We start from the raw sequence: 18,826 nt of genomic DNA, 5'->3' as shown, positions 1-18,826 counted from the left end.
CCCAGTCTCAGAATGTCCTGCTGGCATACAACGGCGACAAGTTTCAAGCCGCACGGACCATTTCCTGCCACATCAAGGCATTCCTGGGTCACAGCCTCGCGGTTTGACCAGAGGGCACACCCCTAGTGCTGTGCTTCATTGCCCGTTTCCCACTTACGCAAGACGCTCTGTTTCGTCTTTATACACTGCTGATTCAACGCCCTCAACAAAGGGTGCACTTGTTGACCATCAAGACCAGTATTTATTGCCTTTGTTTATTAGCGACATAGAACGGTACCAACCCAAGATGGCCGTGCTCAACCTGCGACGACCCATATTTTCTTTGTTTGCACCTCTATTGAGGCTCTCATCCGGACCTCTCTGCCACTTCCCAGTCGACGAACGCCTGCAACCATGCTGATTACGTTGTTCTCCTGTCTTTCTCCGGTGTAGATTCATTGTCCGGGCCTGAGGACAGGATATGAGTATTTATATGGTCTGCTGCCCTTGGAGAAGCCGGGATCGGAGGATATACTTCACTGCAGCCTTATTTTGACTCGACAGATCCAACCATCTCTCCGCAAAGATGAAGCTCATATTAGCCATATTCACACTATTTCTTTCCGCCCTCGTTTCTGCGGATGACGTGCAGAACTGGTCGATTTGCCCGGACGGGTCAAGCCTTTGCGATGCGTTTAATGGAGCGTACTGTTACGCCAAAAAGGATACCTGCTGCCAAGATGGAAGTGGTACGACTCCCATCTCCACCTCGTGTCTCGAAGTGCGAAGACTGATTCAGTGATGGAATAGGAATCTGTCCAGCAGGCTATACCTGCGGCACAGGTGTCGCTGCCAATCGCTGCTGCCCTCCAGTGAGTCCCTATGCCTTTCGGTCCACATTCTGGATCTTGTTCATACTTATTCCTCTGATATCTGACGAGCTGGCCAGGGAGTGAACATGCAACAATGTGCCCAAATCTCCGTTATTGGAAGAGCAACCACCGTGGCTGCCGACACCACGACTAGGAACCCGAAGTCCACCAAAGGCCCAAGCAAGACTTCATCCAAGGCTAAGCCCAAGTCGACGAAGGCGACCAAGACCACTTCTAAGGCAAAGGAGACCCCCCAGACGCCATTTGATCCTTTGGCGGCCCTCATCATTTGATCATAATCTAACGTTGGTTGTAGGCGCCGAAGTGATACCACGGCCGCAGTCAACTATTAGAGGGCAGTCATCAAGTCACGTATCCGCTGTTGCGTCGGCGCCTGGAACGGTTCTGCTTCGCTTTTCGAGACAGACCGAGTTTTCTTGCTCGGGGACTGATATTGGAGCGGACATTGGGGGCGTTCTGTGACGGCGGCTAAAGTTAGGCATGGAGGAGTTCTTGACAAGGATTGGGATTCGCAGACAGCGTGGAGCTAGGCCTAGCAATGATATTCATGGGTTTGCCCGCATAGCCCGGCTCGCCGGATGGACATTCCATCAGTTGAGAGATCCGCATTCATGTGGCACCAGCGGTTTGTTGTTGCCTGACTGCACTGAGAACCGAACCGTAGTGCCGTCGTCATTATGTTGAGGCTGGTGGGCTTCACTAGTTGTGGTGGCGGCGTGGGTTGGTGTGGTTTGATGTGGCGCAGGCAGGCAGGAGTGACGGGAGGGGGCGAGGGGGGGAAATGTCGACGTGGAAGTGAGTGACGTATGATCGATCCTTCAATTCATCAATCCATCGCGGGCATCCCGCAGTCTCTGCAATTGATCTCCTCACGCCATAAAAGAACCATCGTATGCTCTTGATTTTCTTCGCGAGAAACGCATCTGTAACTCAATAACTGTTTCTAAACTTATCCCCGAACAAAGTCTCATTTTGCACACAACCCCGCCACGATGTCGACCACCGTCCATGTTAAGGGTATCTCTCATGACACCGGCGAAAAGGAGGTCAAGGACTTTTTCAGCTTCTGGTGAGTTGTTGGACACACCCACAAGAAATACACGACGTTGACCTGTTTCTAGTGGCAAGATAACCTCAATCTCTGTGACACCAGAGTCCGACGCCCCAGATGCCTCGAAATCTGCCACGGTGACATTCGAGAAGGAAACGTAAGTCCTTCATATACCGAGGACCTTTTGACCACAAGTTTAACAATGTTCGCATAGAGCCGCTAAGACCGCCCTCCTTCTCGACAGCACTCAGCTTGGAAAATCCCAAGTTCAGGTGTCTGCGGCCAGTACCATCGATGAGGTCGCCTCCAAAGCTGGCGCTGCTGTCTCGTCCGCCGCTGGCGAAGAGCACATTGCACAAGAAGATAAACCTCGTTCAAGAATTGTCGCCGAATACCTGGCTCAAGGCTACCATCTCTCAGACCAGGTGATCTCAAGAGCAATTGCATTGGACCAGAAGCACGGCTTCAGCCACCGGTTCACCAACGCCTTGGCCAACTTTGACCAGAAGTACAAGGCAACCGACACCGCCAAGTCTATGGATACTAAGTATGGTGTGAGTGACAAGGCGATGAGTGCCTGGGGTGGTGTCCACACATATTTTGAGAAGGCACTGGGCACCCCCACCGGGCAGAGAATCAGACAGTTTTACATGCAAGGAGACAAGCAAGTTAGAGATGTTCACAACGAGGCTCGCAGATTGGCAGATCTTAAGGCTGGCAAGCACTACGAACCAGAGCCTGTCCCAGGAACAGACAAGACGGTCTGCAAGTGTGGTGGCGAGGAGGGTGTCTGTGGATGTGCTCCAGGTTATTGTAGCTGTGCTAGGTGCGCAAAGAGCGATGTCGGAGCCATCCAGCCAGAGCCAGTCAAGGGCACTGACAAGACGGTTTGCGTGTGTGGGGGCTCCGAGGCCAAATGCCCCTGCCCTCCTGGTCACTGTGCCTGTGCAAACTGTGCAAAGGGCAGCACTGAAGCAACCACGGAAGCGAAGGAGGCTGCTCAGGCCAGCGGGCAACAATTGCCGCCTGGTTCTGTGTAAGGGGGGAATTAGGGCTATCATTCAAGGCGGTATTGTTTGAGGGCGGAGTCTCAGTGATTTGACCGTTATTAGGTTTGATGGAGGTCTGCTTAGGGTGCTTGAAGCAGTATCGTGTAGTTGCCGCAGTAGCTGGATTAGTTTGGCCAGTTTGGCATTTTCGAGGAGACGACGTGTGAGCCGGTCCTCTATTTCAACAGTTGCGAGATCGAGCCATGGCACTGTAATTATGTTTCGCATGTCGCGTGCCAACAACACCCGTTTGTGGGCTGGTGAGGACAAAGCGAGATAACCAAGAGTGTGGCCACCGAGTGGTAATGGGTACAGAATTAGCCCACCTGACCGCGTGCAACGCAATGCAGTTGCGTACAGGTGGTCCGAGACCAAACCGCTAGCCAGCTCGCCAGCTGGCCGGGAGTGACCACACTCCCACCCTCCCGAGAGAACAAATCTTTGCCTGCGCCCCAAACCACCTGAGCAGCTTTAATTTACCCTGCCCACCTTGAATGACTCTTGTCCTCGCTGTCCCCCTTCCTTTTATTCAACCACGTCGCTGTCGTCCCGGACGATAGCTTCTTCTATCATCGTCTATTCTCTCTTTCCATCATTTCCCAGAGTATGAACAAGCCTTCCACCATCTCAACTGATCGCTTCTGTGAGGCCTGCGGAGAGCCTGGATAACTGGGCCGATCGCCTGCACCGCCCACAGTGGCAGAATTGAGCAGCACAACGCTACATTGGATACATAAATATTTAAACGATCAGAGGTACGTGAGTGCGAGCGCGCCGCTCTTTTTCACCATGAGGCACAGATTAACGCCTTCAGCGCAGCAGCCGGATCTGGACGAGACAACCCACCAACATGTGCTTCGAGCGCCTGGTCAGCCTGAGGTGCGGTCACTACGAATCCTACCAGTTGGACAAGACAGGGTGCAAGTATCAGGCTGGTCGCCGGTGCCCGAACTACATCCAGCTTCAAATCCGCCAGGACAAGAATCGGAGCTGTCCCAGCTGCAAAGCCAACCTTCTGGCCACATTCGGCATCGCCAGTCCGAGCCTCAGATGGGCGAAATAGATTTACAGATGTGCTTTGCGAACATGAGAGCGGATGTCTGGGTGATCAAAGCCCGAAGGGCACGGCGCTGACAAAAGGAGGGTGGCTGTTTGCGACACTGATTGAGTGGCGATCTAGACTTTGCTGGAGTCGGTCAAGTTGTTTAACATGTCTGAGGAATGGGCAAACTAGAGGCAACGGTGGAAATTCCGCTTTGTTTCTTGGGAGAGCGCCTAGGAGCAGCGAGTGGCCAGTCTGTCCATTCATTTCACGGGTTGTTAGTCCACATATATACTAGATACATATCACCCCCTCGACCGAGACAATGCGAGATTATGTGCCAAATCTCACATGGCGAGATGCAGGATTGATCCTGGCAGCACACGGGGAACTTCACTTCGTGGCCTTGAAAAGGTTCACAGCAGCCGTGACATGGTTCGTGGCTGCTTGGGCTGCCCAGCGTTTTCGTAACCTCCACACGTCATAGTTGGCGGTGGGATCATCAATCGTGATTACCAGGGATGCTCAGCGGGGTGACGAAGTATGCCGAATCGCTCTCTTCCTTGTCCCTTCTCACTTGAACCGTTTCCTATTTATTTTACGGACATTTCTTCTTGAGAAACCTCAGGCCTCCTCCCAACCATTGACCATCCAACACCTCACAACCATTCACCTCAAGACCCAGTAAGTCGTCCTATGACTTCAATGCTCGTTGCTGCTTGTCTGCTTGTTCGAGCCTATTGCTCACGCTGCACACAGAGCGTTAGTGAATTCTCTGCCTCTCCTCCACAATGTCTGCACCAAACCAAGGTCGTCAGTCACCGGACCCCGAACGCCAGACTGGTGCTCAACAGCAAGATCACCCTTCCCAGCCGGGTAGCGGAAAGGTACGCTCCCTTGCCTCTGCCGTTTGGTGACCAAGCTTAGGCTACATCACCGTTCCTGAAGACAAAACCATCCCACCTTGATAGCATTACTGACTGTGTGGAGCAGCTCGACAACTCTCAGAGCAAGAATGAAGGCAAAGACGACCAAACGGCCAACCTTACGAGCAACCCAAAGCACATCCTTCACGATCATGCCGAAACAAAGACAGCCAAGAGCACAGGAGCTTCGAGCTAGACATGAAGGGCATGTCGAAGAGCTTGTCGGATCTAGAAAGCGTGGGTGGTCAGATATCACCAGTGGGTTGTGATGCTACCTAGAGAGCGAATTTGAGCATGAAATCAACCCACCATCAAAAGTCTTGCCAGCAGTCTTATCAGTTTCTGAAAACTTGTCTCTACCACTCCGATAGCTCTGCTCCAAAAAGAGATGTCGTCTTCAGGGCCTTCAGTCAAACCACAAACACTAGCCTATCTCAACTAGCTCACTGCTGCAGATGGTCGCGTGGCCCATCAAGCGAACCCCAGGTCGATCACTGACGATTCCTCAGCGAGTTGACTGAGTAGAGAATCTTGATATTCGATGGTTCTTCCATCGAGGCTGAACAATCCATAGAGAATCCGACAGTAACTGTCTTTATCCCCTCTCCTTAGATCTTTGATTTTCGAACCAACACATTGTCTCATTGCGTGAGAATATTGCTCGACATCCCAAGCCAGAAAAAAAGAAGTTTCGAATGGTGTAAAAGAGGGTTCCCGTTCCAAGCGACCGAAGGAATACCTAGATGGCATGGACGAACGGTGATAGTAGTTTCTCAGGTTGCCCGGAAACTATCGCCGCGGTTGCGCGGCCTTCAATGTGGTACTGTGGATTGTGGGTGACGTCACCGGCATTGGCTGCTTCGGTTCGGCCCGCTTTTGGCGCCTTCAATCGCGAAAATGGCAGGTTGACACGGACAACACGGACTAGTAAGATCGGTGTACAACTGCGCCTCGAAAGTTCACTCCGAGATCTTAACTCGTTGACCAGTTTACATTGCTTTGATGAGCGCGGGCGGACCTCAACCATGTTGCGTTATGTATCTGTGTCCCTGAATGCCCTCTTTGTGTTCTACTTATCCCTGTCCGCTTCGGTAAGCGCCGCCGACGAGTCGACGTTGCTGAACGGAGCCCCCAAACGCAGAGGCTACTCCAAGGGGGAGCTGATACCGGTCAGCTGCCTGAACAGAACAATGTGAGTGTTGAACCATGGGCTAGTTGTACTGCTACTTACGACTGCAGCGATACTGGCGAGCATGTGAGTTGTATTGACCACGAAAAAGATGGGTGCTACGATTCCTCAAGCGGCAACCGTGGCTTCTATCGTCCCGTCCATGGATACTTATGGGGAGATGCAACTAGATCACTGATGACCATGGGAATCTACAATATATACCGTTTCCTACGTGCAACGAGACCGGTCAACCCTTGTCATTCAAGTACAACGAGCCCCAAACGCAGACCTGCACGATCGATTCCTTGCCCGACGAACTCTATCACCTCCTTGAGTTCTTTGTCCACAGCGATGTACCACTGACCTGTCGCGTCCCCTCCTTTCCCTTGACGCAAGAAGAGCTTGGAATTATACCGTCACTCCCTGAATCCAGCGGGATGGGAGCGGACAAGGCCCTCTGGACTCCCTTTACGATTGCATTACAGGGAACTCTACAACTAAGCCATCTACATCTACACACGAACATCAATGCCCTCTTCCACATGTCCCAGGACCCGGATTCGGCAACAGCTTCCTCGCAGCAATCATACCTAATTGCTTCTACTGCATATTCCCTCCCTAATACTTCATCCTCCGCTCCTAGTGGGGGTGCCAAAATTGTTCGCAATGAGCCATTGGTCCTGTCTTTCAATGTCGGCTGGATAGACGGTGCAGTCTTACCCGGCATGATTGGGCGGCCTGTCCTCAAGGTCACGGATCACAGCATAGGGTTTTCATTGTTGAGCTTCTTCGCTTTAGCTGCCAGTGCTGGCGTGGGAGCGATGGCAATGCTCGTTTACGAAAGGAGGAAGAGTGGGAGAAGTGGGATATATGGTAACGGGATCCTCGGTGGCAACGTCGGAAATGGCATAGCAAGGAGCTCCGGCTACGGAGGGTACGGGGGATACACCAGCAATTTGGGCAAGAGGGATTGACCTTCTGTCCACCTCTCAAACACAGTTGGGGGAGTTTCAGGAAGCCTCCGGCTGACCTTCAACTGTCCTTGTATGTCCGCAGAATCTGTTGCAGAAATGATTCGGGGGAAGCGACTACTCACGCGAGCACCGACGAATATCTGGTTCTGACGTCCGTGAACCAACCTGCAACTTGGCCACAATGTTTCTGGATACACAATCTTCGGAATTCGACAAATCGTTCAACAAAGTGTGTTGCTGCATCGCTGGACAGACAGGCCCTCATCCATGACAGAAAATGCTAAGCATCCATTTTTATGAGAGGCAGAGGTGTCGCATCATGGCCGGTCGTTCCTATATAAGGATAGCCAATGCCATCTTCGACGATACCAGTCGCCTGCGTGAAGCACAGTCTGACAACCAGGGACACGGCTCAAATCGGGGTTCTGATGGATGGTCACTCTGTGGTATCCACTGTGCGAGTTGATCGTGGGAGCCGACGTTGTCAGCTTCGCGTGTTCTATCAAGGGCCCCGACAGGTCAAGGGCCCCGTTGCCTCAGACATCTCATAAATATTTCGGTTCCAGATAAGATGCCAGGGCGAGCCGGCCCCGGCCAGAAGGAAAAGCGGCACATTCTGGCTCAGCGGCTGCCTCGACCGCGAAGTCCGTGGTAGCTGTTATTAGGATAGAGACAGCTTCACTTCCACTAAAGGTTATCATTTTCTTTGCAAGTAGTTACATCCCAGCACCCTCTCGTCGTCAAGCACAGTGGCAGAATATCACCCATTTTCGTCTTCACCCGGGAGCACATGTAATATGCCCGCCTCAAATGCCGCCTGAGCAAGGCCGAGCACATTTTCTCTCGTCCCTAGCACACCAGAATGATCAGGCTAGTGAGGCTGAAGGGATACATCCAACCCACAACGCCTCTTCCCATCACCGTGGGACATGGATGCGAAAATAGACACGGCGGTCGTAAGGCTGGCCACTAATGTTTGTGGTTTCTGGTTCGAGGCCCAATTCACCCAAATCCCAGGGATTCCATGATCCGCACCAATTCCGCCCCCCTCGAAATATCTTCGCAGCTCACACACCCACGAACTCGAACACACTCAGATTGTGGTCATCACCTGAGGCTGCGCCTCTCGCTGTCTCGTGCCGCCAGTCAGATCCGAGCGCGCTTATCGACAGACTGTCATATTACCCGTGGCCGCTATGGCCTTCATCTGGCTGCAAGCGAAACGCCCTAGCGAGCCACCTCCGCCCCAATTCCTTCTTTCTAGGCCTAGCGGCCCTTCTCCCTCGCACTCTCGCAACTCTGGGATATCGAAAAATCAGCCACTCTTGAACAGACGGTCTGAGTTGCCAGATGGCCGGAAAGGTAGATATGACTGCCCAAGGGGTTCCCAGGTAAGTGTGTTGTGTTCTTGAACCCAGCAGCACCATCGTCTTCATCATCATCAGCCTCAACAAACAGAGCATCTACATCTGAAAACTCCCATAAACAAAGCCCAACCCCAATCCACATCTATCTACATACCTATTGCATACCAAACTCGTCGTTGCAATGGTTTCCTTCACAACAGCACTCCTGTCCCTGCTCCCCCTCGCCGCCTCTCTCGCCAGCGCCACTCCCATCGAGAAGCGCCAAACGTCCACAACAGTATCGGCGACCTTCATCGGGGCGGCAGACGCCCAATACACGCTGCAAATCCCCGCGAATAGCGAATGGTTCCCCACCGACAACCCGCTGAGCATCTCGCACATCCAGACCTCGGCGGGCGCGTCCTGTGCCTTCTTTGGCGTGGACGGAGCCGTGATCGTCTTGCCGGCCGCGGGCGGCTATGTCGACGTTGGGCCGCCGCAAACCATGGCCGGTGGCGTTTGCGGCCCGTTCCCAGGACAGAACTATGGCATGTGGTGATGTCCTCGTCCTCTCCTTCTCGATATAGTGGAACCTTATTGGACCAGCCATCCTATGGGAGGCTTTTCTTTGGACTGAAAAGGGTTTTCTTTTTTTTTTTTTTTGGTCTGTCACCTGTGTTAATATGTGGATAGATACTGCGGTGTGCCTGGACTGGGCGCCTCTGGTACACCCGGCATAACCCAGCGTTTTACGACTCATGTACACTCTCATGCAGGATATCAGTCCGAAAAGAAAGAATCCAAAATAATGAGAATTAGATGTTAATGAAGAAAGGAGGAAGAGATGTTCTGTGTCATGTTGTCACTTCTTCCCATTGTCTCGTTTCATGCGAGCAAGCTGAATATGTCAGAATAGATGCTGGCTGATATCCGGCGTTCTAGGAAGATGGACAAGTCCTCTGCGTATATGCAACCTCTATTCAGTGTCTAATGTTCGGTTCTGCGCTCGATCGCCCTGGAGCTCCATCAGATGTCCTCAGCAGTAACAAGCCATAAGCCACAAGCCACAAGCCTCCTGCTACCTCGTTTCCAGTCACATTCCCCGCTCAAGCACGAAAAAATCGACTCACGCACCTGAAAGGACTAATCAAAGTGTGGAGACCATTCATGAGGGAGGCCGTACCGATTAGGCAGAGCACATTCCGTGCGCTGCAACCTCTCGTCCATCCTCTGCTGCCCGGCCATAAGCGCGACGTGCTCCTGGTCAGCCTGCGTCCGCAGCTGGTCGGCTATTTGACGATGCCTTTGTCGTCTGGAATCCTGGGCAGCGGCGGGGGTTGCTTTTGGAGCTAGGAATGGCAGCTCTTTTTCATCGGCTGAAAATGGTCGGTTCTTGTTGGGATTATGGTTGGGATTCGGTCTGGCGACGTGACCGGTCGAAATGCGGATCGGGACTGATTGCGGTGCATTCCCGCTGCCATCTTTTCGAGCCTCAGCTCGCGCCGGAGTCGATTGCAACTGGCGTGACCGGACTTTCTTCTCAGGACGAAGTCGCTCATAAGACCGTCTCGACGGTGCCTGATTCGACAGGACCAGACCGGATGAGGCTTGACTCGACGGCAGTGTTTGGCTTTCTAAAAGTAGGGGGTCAGACTTCCTTTCTCGTGCTATGTGGGATGCATCCTCTGGATCGGATTCTGCAGACAATCGCATCTCAGTTGGCGTGGTGGCGCCCTCGTGGAACTCAGCAAGACAGACCGACTTCTGATCGCAGTTCTCGGTCGACGCTGACGATACATCTGTGTGTTTCGACAGGGACCCCTCGAACATTTGCACTTCCCCATTCCTTCCCTTCTCACACACGACCCAATCTGCGCTTGGCGGCGCCTCTCGTTCAAAGGTCTTCCGTGAATGGAGGGCCTTGTCGTGGGGAACCATGTCCCAGTCGGGATCTTGCGGCACAACTTCCCATTCGCCATCACTACCTGCACCAACATTCTCGACTCCTGCGCCAGGCTCATCTTCCACGTCGAATGTTTCGTGGCCAAGCCGTGACGGCGGGTGTGGAGGACCACCGGGAGCATCTATCTTGTCGAAGTCAGACGGGCATGGCCCGTCATCTTCGGCATTATAAAGATTCATGTCGAGGCCGGACATCTTGTTCGCCAAGTTCATGGTTGGGCCCGAGATCCAGTCGGGAAGGGAGACGGTGTCTGTGTGCTTGAGTTCGAATCGCCCGTGGCGGTGTGTCGTTGACGAGGAGAAGATACGGGTATCCAGGCTTGATTCTGCTGAGCTTGCTCAGGCAGTCTGGTCAATCTTCCGGAGTATTGCCTTTGAAAAAGGTCGTTTTGAACACGAGTAAGTTTTTTCCCACTTATACTAGATATAACGGGAGAAAGGCCAAGAGAGGTGAGCGGAGACGCTCTTAAAAATCGCCGCCTGCGTTTGTATCGACTCCACTGCCATCCAAAAACATTCAGGATCAAACGGAAGACCAAGAAATACCACCATTTCCGTGATTTGTCCCTTCGTTTGAAGGGGCAATTTGGTCAGTCACTGGGATTTTCCACTCTCTTATCTGGTCACGGCTGCATTGTCCTCGGTTTGCGTGGCAGGTGTCAGTCAATCACAGTGAACATAGACAGCATTGGTGGAACTTTGAAAGGTATTGTAAGATGTGGTCTCCAGCATCTCTCGATGCCGGCCAGCGACATTGCAAACAGGAACTTACAATCGACTACAGCGGCACGTTGAAGAATTTCTCTCCGAAGAGATGCTGAATGGTAATGTGGAGAGCTTCTGGACGTTATGTCTATGATCATCATCCTGTTCCTGGCAATCGATATGGTCGCCAATGTCAGGATCACCATTCTCATCATCTTTTCTATTGGCATCGGAAGCCCTGAAGCTCCGACTCCTGTCCGTGTCGTCATTGTCGATCTGCCCTCAGAATTTTTGCTCAGCAAGCCGTGTCTCCTTGTCACGAAGGCAGATATATGCCGTCAGCTTGGCTGCAGTGTGCATCGGAGGGTTGGCCTGGCACAGATCGACCTGGATCGACCGCCACAGGTCAGCAGACGTGGCCGGGGATGGTATAGGATGTGGTGCTGCCCCCGGGCGCTGTGTTGGTGGCTCCTGAAGGTTGATCACAGAGACGGAACCGTCTTTGTCTAAGCTGCAGACTATCCAGTCATCTTCCAGCGGAATTGTCGGCTTTGCTGCGATCTGTGCATCGATTTTCTCGGAGACGGAGACGACCTGCCAGTCCCCGTCGTCGTTGTCGTCGTTGTCGTCGTTGTCATATGGACGCCCGACATGTGAGACCTCGACCTCGATGAGACTGTTGTCATTGGCCGATCGCGTGGATTGCTTCTGGTGGTTTCTGGGTGCCTCTACAAGACCGTCGAGCGCTCTGTTGGTTATGCCCCTGATCAGACCCAGCACCGATTCGGACGCAGAGGACAGTTTGGCAGCTTCTTCGCCCAGCTGCCGAAAGACGTCATACATTTTTATCCTGCCACCTGCTGCTGCTGCTGCTGCTGCTGCTGCTACTGCTGCTACTGCTACCATGGCGGGAAATCATTCATGTTTCCGAACACGGCTGATCGGCTGCTGTAGCAGTTCTTGGAGTCAAGGTATGTCGCCAAGTGTTGAGTTTCGAAATATGGCAGTGTGAGATAGCCGGGAAGATTTCTCTCGCTCTAGATCTGGAGGAATATCCCTGTTCGCATAGGTATGCCCTATCCCTGTCCACCTTCTCATTTCCGTCATTCTAGCTGACTCGGGGTTTGTATGTCCTGCAAACGAAGGTTGAAACGACACGATAGAGAGCATGTCACAGGCAGGCGTCATCGGTCTACGGCAAAGTGATGAATTCAACTTTATCCGCAGCGGGCCGTCATGACATTCTGACCGCCGTGAAGCCCCGAACGCATTAGGACTCATCTCACCGAGAAAGTTGCCCCTCGAAGCCTGGCGCCAGCCGCAGCCTTGGTCTCCGTTCCGGTGACAGACGGCTCTCATTGTCGAGAGGACTATCTTCTCGGGAAGTGGCCAAGAGCCCTTTTCCGTCCTGCGGCTGAATCTGCGGCAGTACCTCCTCCTTATCCTCGTCCTCGTCCTCGTAGGGGCCATGCAAGTCCGCGTGCGCATCCGCGTCCGTAGATCTCTCCGCTTGCAGCAGTTCACATTCTATTTCTTGACGCTTGACAATCTCCCACCCACGGGTGCCATCGATGCCACCATACCTAGCGCCGCGGAGGTAGTCATCGTCATCATCGTCATCATTAGACACAATTGACCAATCACCATCGTCCTCATCATCCACGCCGTCGTCGTCAAGGCCATGGCTACACATCGCGAAACCATCGATGCGGAGGCGCGACACGTCGATGATACGAGGAGCTGCTTCCGGTCTAGGTTTTGCGAGCCGGAAAGAGAGAAATCGACGTAACATTGTTTGGTTTTTCCCGCAGCTGCAATAGATGGTTCGCTTTTTTGGGAGGAGGGGGGAGGCGTAAGCGCTGAGAAAAGATAGAGTCGGTCGACGCTGGATAGATCGACGTAGTGTCTCTATGTCTGAAATTTCAAGGAATACTTATATATGTTTGTATATATGTAAGTAGGTCAGCAAGTAAACGAGCAAGTACGTCGCCCTCCGGTGTACAATACTTCAAAGCCATGGAGCCAGCGTTCGTTAAATACAACTCATCAGCCTCCACCAGGCTCCAGGGAAACGAAAACGAAAAGCCCCCAGAGAAAGAAGAGGCCAGATCTTTGCTAACAAGGTCCATTCATTCACTCCCTCCCACCTGGCCGGCAGGGAGATTGATTGATTGATTGATTGATTGCTTCGTTTGCTGAGAAGAGCCGAGGACAACGACAATGTGTCGTACGAAAACATGCAAAACGGCCCACGCGGGCCATATCTTGCGGGAAAAGCGGCCCCCGCTACTGAAGTTAGTTTGCTGGGGGTAGCGGTAGTTGCGTCCTTGATTGGGTAGGTATACTATTGGTGACTCCAGGAAAACGACCTCTATTTGACCGACCGACGGACTGGCTGACACGTCGGATGCGGTGAGAGGGGTCTCGATACCTAGCGAGCTGGATATGTAGGGAGGTAAGTAACTCCGTGCCAAGTACCTTGTACTGAGTGCGAGTGTTAAACACCGGCCCCTGAGTTCTTGGCAGGCCTTCAGCCTTGTTCTCTCGTCACGTCCAGAGTACTGGATACACCCAGAGAGCACCTCCGCCCCGGCTCGTACTTTCAAACACTGTAATGCTATCAAAGTTTTAGGTACTATACTACCCAGCTAATACAGCTGCGTATTATTATGAATGGCGAGAGCCTCTCGTCTCCCACAATCCACTACTAACTGTAGGTAATATCAAGCAATGTTGCGTCCCCGAACAGTTTTTAAATACGTTCTCTGGCCTCTCCATAAGCGAGCAAGTATCGGTCATGACCCTTCTCTTTCAATCGCCGCTGGACCAATAGTGATGCAAAGTCATATAACATATCTTCCCGACATCAGAAGTTTCCTCTCTGTTGTAGAACTGCCCTTGCAAAATCATCCCTCCTGCCGGTGATTTCCCTCAGAAACCGCGTTCGAAATCAGGCGTGGTTAGCTCCGGCTTCACGAATGGCCTTGTCAAACGATACGACCATCCTGGCTTCTCCTTTGCGGACATTTCCTTCTTGACCACCGTTGCTTCTTTCATTTCCTTGCCCGCTTGCTTCGAGTTGTCATTCTTGTGTTGATCCACTTGCTCTGTTGATTCAGCACAGTCTCCATCAACTGTACCGCGTTGGTCGGTGCTATTACCGCGGGAAAGCCGAGCAATGGCGTTTCCGAGCTTTCTGCCCAGGGGCGAATTTATCAGTGAGGAGCTTCTCCTTGGGGCATTCGAAGAAGGATCCGACGTTGATGAAGCTGCGCTGCCAGCGCGCTCAGACTCCCTGCCCTTCATATGCTCCGGTGTGGTGAGGCTTGTATGGCTGGTTGACTTCGTCGGTTCCTCATCCGGCCCAGAACTGGAATTGACTTCAGAGATCTTGCTCAGCTGCGCAATAGACTGGTTGCCGGCGTCCGCATGGTCAGAATCATGTCGAAGTTGAGCTTGGTGAATCCATTTCTTCCGGAGAGAGATTGGAACATCATGAGCGTTAGTGTCCATGATGGAGCTGTGAATGGCCAGGCGGACACCGCGGCGAGAGAACCTTCGGGCTAGTGCATCTTGTTTCTTCTTTTTCCCATCCGCAATACTGGCTGGAAGAACGTCTCCCATTACTGGGACATCGACACCTGTTGCCGAGGACAGGTTTCGGCCATGTGCACCTGGTTGGAATGATGGCATTGTGTCGCTGGTTCCCGTTGACGAAGTTGAAGAAGAGTGGTCATGAGGCTTTTTGGCAAGACTTTGAAGGTCCTTGATGGCGTTCCTGCTGGCAAACACAGTTTCGAGGATGGCAAGGTCTTCTTGCAAGGTGTGCGGCGAGGACTCGGCCAGGCGCCCGGGCGAACTGGAGAAGGTCAGATCCGCAGCTGCTTCATGGGGGGGATGAAACTAACTTGTGGGTGCCATATTCCTTGCCATGATGCAGGACAGTACGCATGACAATCAGAGTCGTCTTGTTTACTTCGAGGTGTTTCTGCAGCTTGCGAACGTATCTCTTCTTGGTCAACCAACCCACTGCACTGGTGTTCGGCCCATCAGCCTTTTGCATCTCTTTACAGCAATCGGCAATATCTTCGAAGATGCCCCCGAGATGGGCACGAATCTCGCCTAGATCTTCGCCAAAGGCATCAGTATATAGCTCCTTGTTGGCTTTGACTGCGGAATCGAGACTGTAGAGCTCCCCCACAAGGAGTTTGAGTTCTTCGGTGGCATTGGCGATATCCAACGAGGTGCTCTCGTGTCCACAGTGCAGGCGGAGCTTGTTAAGACTGCTCGAGAGTGCTTCTGCTTGAGTTGCAAGACTGCGTAAATCGGCCGTTTCTTCAGCGGAGGAGGATGCAGCGTTAGGCTGGGCGAACGAAGAGTGGGCAGAAGTGTCAATGTGCCTGGTGGTACCTCTCGTTTCATCCATGCTGGCAGTGCTCATGAAGAGGGAGACTGGAGGTAGATGGCTGGAAGACGACGTGCCTGATCGAGGGCTCGTGTCGGCAATGTACGTGAACGAAGAGAAAGCCGTAATCCGAGTACCCTGCAGCCATGAAGTTCAAAAGAGCAGGTGCGTGCAGACGCTGGCAACTGCGACTTGCTCTATGCCATTCATCATCGAGGAAAGAAGGTTCATGTGGGAAGCTCATGGGTATCCTCAAACAACAGCAAACGACAACTGTCATGTGAAATGAAGCCTTCATCAGCTCCAGGTGGAATTGCGGCATCTCTTGTCCTGAATCATACACTCTCCCAGCTGGACCTTCCGCACTTGCACATCCCCTTTCGACCAAACAGGATTGGCATCGGCTTGTAAACAGCCGAGGGATGCCTTATTGATGTCTTTCGATATCATCCTGCCTCATATGGTCACATACTCGTTTGTCTTTCCCGCTCCACACCCGGCGGCTATTGTAAACCTTGGATGCAATGCGGCTTGATGCATGTCGTTCCTGCTCGACGCGGAAGTGGTATCCCCTGCGACAGCCGCCACATCCTCCCGTGCCATTGACTTATTTCTTGAATTTCGCAAATTCAGTGCGAAGCCGGTCTCTCTCCTGCCGAAGCTCTTGCTTGACTTTATGGTTGGCCGCTTTCGATTGTTCCAACGCCTGTTCTTTGTTGATGACCAACCTCTTCAAATCCTCAACTTCCTTCTGGAGTTTTTGGACGGAAGGGTCATTTGTCTGAAGCTTCTTCTGTTTCTGGGCATTGTTCTCCTTCAATCGCAGTGTATGTGCCTTCTCTTTCAGCAGGTCATCTTGTAAGGATCGCGTGAGGTTTTCGAGCTGTTGGACCATTGTTTGTGCAGCCTCTCTCCTGCCCTCGGCCAGCGATAGCGACTTCCCCAAAAACTCCGTTTTCGTTTGATATGCCTTCTCGAGATCGGCCGCTGCAGCCATCTGCTGCTTAGTGATAGTCTTCAGATCCACAATCTGCTCCTTGCTCTTTTGCAACTCATGCCGCTGCTCCGTGAGTTCATTTTTCCACTGGGTACGGACGCACATCATCATCTCCCAGAAATTTGGGTTGCATTTCTCAAGCAAAGATGTCAGAGCACTGTCTTTCTCCACAACAGGAAGGTGCGCCGCACAGAGACCGAAAAACGGTTTTGTGAAGTCTTCGTACGCTCTGAGAATGCAACCTGCCCAGGCATGGAAGTCCTCGGACAGTGGCAATCCTGCACCAAGTTCGTTCTCAAACCAAGCAACGATTTTTTGCATGGCGATCTTCTTCAAGGGATTGATCTCGAGCTGTTTCGCCACGAGGTATATATTTAGTTCAAGGAAGACTTCGTCCGAATTCTTGCATGGAAGCGTATCATAGGGATCCTTCATCAAGGCCTGCTTTGCCATCAAGATTGCCCATTTATCGGAGTTGGTCATGGTGTCAACCGCCTTTGACGAACCGTCGTTGAGGTTGACAGTAGTCGGCTTTGCGTTGACAGTGAGAGTGACGAGGAACGCGTCAGTCGCGGGAAACTTTTCGTTGAGAGGAAGTTTGGCTGAAGCAGCGAGGGAGCTTTGGAAGGTCTCAGGAATGTCGCCAGTGTACATAAAAGTGAGGACTTTGCGTAAGACATCTGGAGAGATGGCATCCAGAGTGTAGGCCTCACCATCAAGGAACTGGTTTTCTTATTAGGACACAGAGGAAAAGAGACCCCACTGGTGTGGATAGAAGCTACCGTTGACTTGCATGCGTCCTCCTCCAACACCGGGCAGTGCGCAGCGATGATGGCTTTGTGGACAAAGAAGAACTCTCCGCGACTGATTATGACCAGATCGCAGCCCTCAGTGGTGGTGAGGTAGCGGAGTAAGGCGCCCATGGTTGACGCAGGCGATGGCGTGGGCGTGAGGACAATTTGGGACGATTTGGAGGCGAGATGAAGTGTTGGAGGCAAGTTGAGGGTGCGGCGATGAATCTGAGAATTGGCAAATTGGCAACCAATGTTTCTTTCCACGACCATCAGCGACTTCACCATTGTGCGCATCACGTGCTGAGGATGAGATGTAGTCTGGGCTCCAGGCATTGGCGGCAATCTGCCAGGTAACGACATCTCTTCACAGACAAGCCCGTCCAGATGTGATCTCTTCTCATCGTCTCCAGTTTCTTGAGAGTTCTTGACACCGTCTGCGCTACCGTGGCCGGCTTTGTCCTTGTGCCTGAAGAACAATATCTTCCGTTTCTGCATGCCCACCAAGTCGTCTCAAAGGGATACACTCGAAGGGGGATAGAGTGTTTCTAGACTTCAAACTGGCTGCCGTGTACCGGTATGACACCAAAACATGACTGGCAGTCTGAACATATCATCGCACCGGTCCTACCCGCCCCTTTCAACATCCTTCAGTCCCCGAACAAATCCTCTAAAGTCTGACACATCCGTTTCTGCAACTCCCTCAACTCTCCTTTGTCAATCTTCCCCTTGTTGGCACCAGCCAGTTTCTCAGGGCCATCTTCCAGAATCACCAATTCATGCTTAATTGCATAAAATGGCACACCCAAAGCTCGCAACTGCCTGTCAAAATCTGCCGTCATGGCCAACAAACCAGCATAGACTTTCTTATCATAAGCATCTAACTCTGCTTGGTCCGCTTTCTGCTGTTCATCTGACAGTGAAACTGTTGGTGGGGAGGCGGGTGCCACTTCCTTTGCACCAAGGGATTTCAATATCGCCGAGACCTGCTGTGACGTCCCGGATCTCCCCTGCCGCCTCGCAATAATCGCTTCACGTCCGGCCCACCACTGCCGCTCATGCTTATGCTGTTCGTTGATCAAGTGTTTGATTCTGTTTGCCGCTTGCTCATTGTGGACGAGATGGCGTGAGACGTGTTTCAGCGCTGCTGGCCAGGTGGTGATGGTCGATGCGTCCGGGACATTGATATTAGGAGCGGCAGTCTTGCTGCGCAGATTCTCCGGGAGACATGGTGTTGAAGTCCTACTTTGTGGTTGGGACGAGGTTGGAGTTGATTCTTGTTGGCTTTGGATGGCTGGTGAAGAGATGGCCTTCTCGTGGAGAGTTGTTGGCAGCAAGCCCAGGCCAGGGATGGTAAAGTTGGCGGCGCTAGGGTTCGTGTCAAAAGACCCCTGGTTGTTGTAGGAGCTGAGTCCGAATGGAGATGGTTGGGAGTGCTGCTGGTGTTGTTGCTGGTGTTGTTGTTGGTGTTGTTGCTGGTGTTGTTGTTGGTGTTGTTGCTGGTGTTGTTGTTGGTGTTGTTGCTGGTGTTGTTG

General features: G+C 52.4%; 12 protein-coding genes across 12 annotated transcripts in view; 6 read left to right on the top strand and 6 right to left on the bottom strand.

Annotated features, from left to right (window-relative positions):
- Window positions 1-937: 937 nt before the first annotated feature.
- A1O5_07962 (uncharacterized protein) lies at window positions 938-1,144 on the top strand (the record flags this gene model as incomplete). Its single annotated transcript, XM_007748547.1, has 1 exon — window positions 938-1,144. The coding sequence occupies one exon, from the start codon at window positions 938-940 to the stop codon at window positions 1,142-1,144; it is 207 nt and encodes a 68-aa protein (XP_007746737.1).
- A 720-nt stretch (window positions 1,145-1,864) lies between these two features.
- On the top strand, window positions 1,865-2,963 carry A1O5_07961 (uncharacterized protein; the record flags this gene model as incomplete). The annotated part of the gene is made up of 3 exons (XM_007748546.1): window positions 1,865-1,941; window positions 1,994-2,080; window positions 2,138-2,963. The coding sequence occupies 3 exons, from the start codon at window positions 1,865-1,867 to the stop codon at window positions 2,961-2,963; spliced, it is 990 nt and encodes a 329-aa protein (XP_007746736.1).
- Window positions 2,964-3,822: 859 nt separating this feature from the next.
- On the top strand, window positions 3,823-4,035 carry A1O5_07960 (uncharacterized protein; the record flags this gene model as incomplete). The annotated part of the gene is made up of 1 exon (XM_007748545.1): window positions 3,823-4,035. One exon carries the CDS (start codon window positions 3,823-3,825, stop codon window positions 4,033-4,035), a length of 213 nt encoding a protein of 70 aa, XP_007746735.1.
- Window positions 4,036-4,805: 770 nt separating this feature from the next.
- On the top strand, window positions 4,806-5,136 carry A1O5_07959 (uncharacterized protein; the record flags this gene model as incomplete). The annotated part of the gene is made up of 2 exons (XM_007748544.1): window positions 4,806-4,901; window positions 5,008-5,136. The coding sequence occupies 2 exons, from the start codon at window positions 4,806-4,808 to the stop codon at window positions 5,134-5,136; spliced, it is 225 nt and encodes a 74-aa protein (XP_007746734.1).
- An 829-nt stretch (window positions 5,137-5,965) lies between these two features.
- Window positions 5,966-7,085, top strand: A1O5_07958 (uncharacterized protein; the record flags this gene model as incomplete). The annotated part of the gene is made up of 3 exons (XM_007748543.1): window positions 5,966-6,132; window positions 6,180-6,195; window positions 6,300-7,085. 3 exons carry the CDS (start codon window positions 5,966-5,968, stop codon window positions 7,083-7,085), a joined length of 969 nt encoding a protein of 322 aa, XP_007746733.1.
- A 1,548-nt stretch (window positions 7,086-8,633) lies between these two features.
- On the top strand, window positions 8,634-8,990 carry A1O5_07957 (uncharacterized protein; the record flags this gene model as incomplete). The annotated part of the gene is made up of 1 exon (XM_007748542.1): window positions 8,634-8,990. One exon carries the CDS (start codon window positions 8,634-8,636, stop codon window positions 8,988-8,990), a length of 357 nt encoding a protein of 118 aa, XP_007746732.1.
- Window positions 8,991-9,574: 584 nt separating this feature from the next.
- On the bottom strand, window positions 9,575-10,588 carry A1O5_07956 (uncharacterized protein; the record flags this gene model as incomplete). The annotated part of the gene is made up of 1 exon (XM_007748541.1): window positions 9,575-10,588. The coding sequence occupies one exon, from the start codon at window positions 10,586-10,588 to the stop codon at window positions 9,575-9,577; it is 1,014 nt and encodes a 337-aa protein (XP_007746731.1).
- A 792-nt stretch (window positions 10,589-11,380) lies between these two features.
- A1O5_07955 (uncharacterized protein) lies at window positions 11,381-11,941 on the bottom strand (the record flags this gene model as incomplete). Its single annotated transcript, XM_007748540.1, has 1 exon — window positions 11,381-11,941. One exon carries the CDS (start codon window positions 11,939-11,941, stop codon window positions 11,381-11,383), a length of 561 nt encoding a protein of 186 aa, XP_007746730.1.
- Window positions 11,942-12,380: 439 nt separating this feature from the next.
- Window positions 12,381-12,791, bottom strand: A1O5_07954 (uncharacterized protein; the record flags this gene model as incomplete). Its single annotated transcript, XM_007748539.1, has 1 exon — window positions 12,381-12,791. One exon carries the CDS (start codon window positions 12,789-12,791, stop codon window positions 12,381-12,383), a length of 411 nt encoding a protein of 136 aa, XP_007746729.1.
- Window positions 12,792-14,029: 1,238 nt separating this feature from the next.
- A1O5_07953 (uncharacterized protein) lies at window positions 14,030-15,524 on the bottom strand (the record flags this gene model as incomplete). Its single annotated transcript, XM_007748538.1, has 2 exons — window positions 14,030-14,957; window positions 15,007-15,524. 2 exons carry the CDS (start codon window positions 15,522-15,524, stop codon window positions 14,030-14,032), a joined length of 1,446 nt encoding a protein of 481 aa, XP_007746728.1.
- A 586-nt stretch (window positions 15,525-16,110) lies between these two features.
- Window positions 16,111-17,423, bottom strand: A1O5_07952 (uncharacterized protein; the record flags this gene model as incomplete). The annotated part of the gene is made up of 2 exons (XM_007748537.1): window positions 16,111-17,223; window positions 17,283-17,423. 2 exons carry the CDS (start codon window positions 17,421-17,423, stop codon window positions 16,111-16,113), a joined length of 1,254 nt encoding a protein of 417 aa, XP_007746727.1.
- A 518-nt stretch (window positions 17,424-17,941) lies between these two features.
- Window positions 17,942-18,826, bottom strand: part of A1O5_07951 (uncharacterized protein) — a gene marked incomplete at both ends in the record, with an annotated part of 1,049 nt that continues 164 nt past the window's right edge. Inside the window, one exon of the mRNA XM_007748536.1 lies at window positions 17,942-18,790. Coding sequence (XP_007746726.1) covers window positions 17,942-18,790 — 849 coding nt within the window. The remainder of the gene's footprint in view (window positions 18,791-18,826) is intronic.

This window comes from Cladophialophora psammophila (genome assembly GCF_000585535.1).
Source record: "Cladophialophora psammophila CBS 110553 chromosome Unknown aczJe-supercont1.12, whole genome shotgun sequence".
Lineage (NCBI taxonomy): Eukaryota > Fungi > Ascomycota > Eurotiomycetes > Chaetothyriales > Herpotrichiellaceae > Cladophialophora > Cladophialophora psammophila.
The sequence above is the reverse complement of the archived record's forward strand: the minus strand, read 5'-3'. Positions and strand labels throughout refer to the sequence as shown.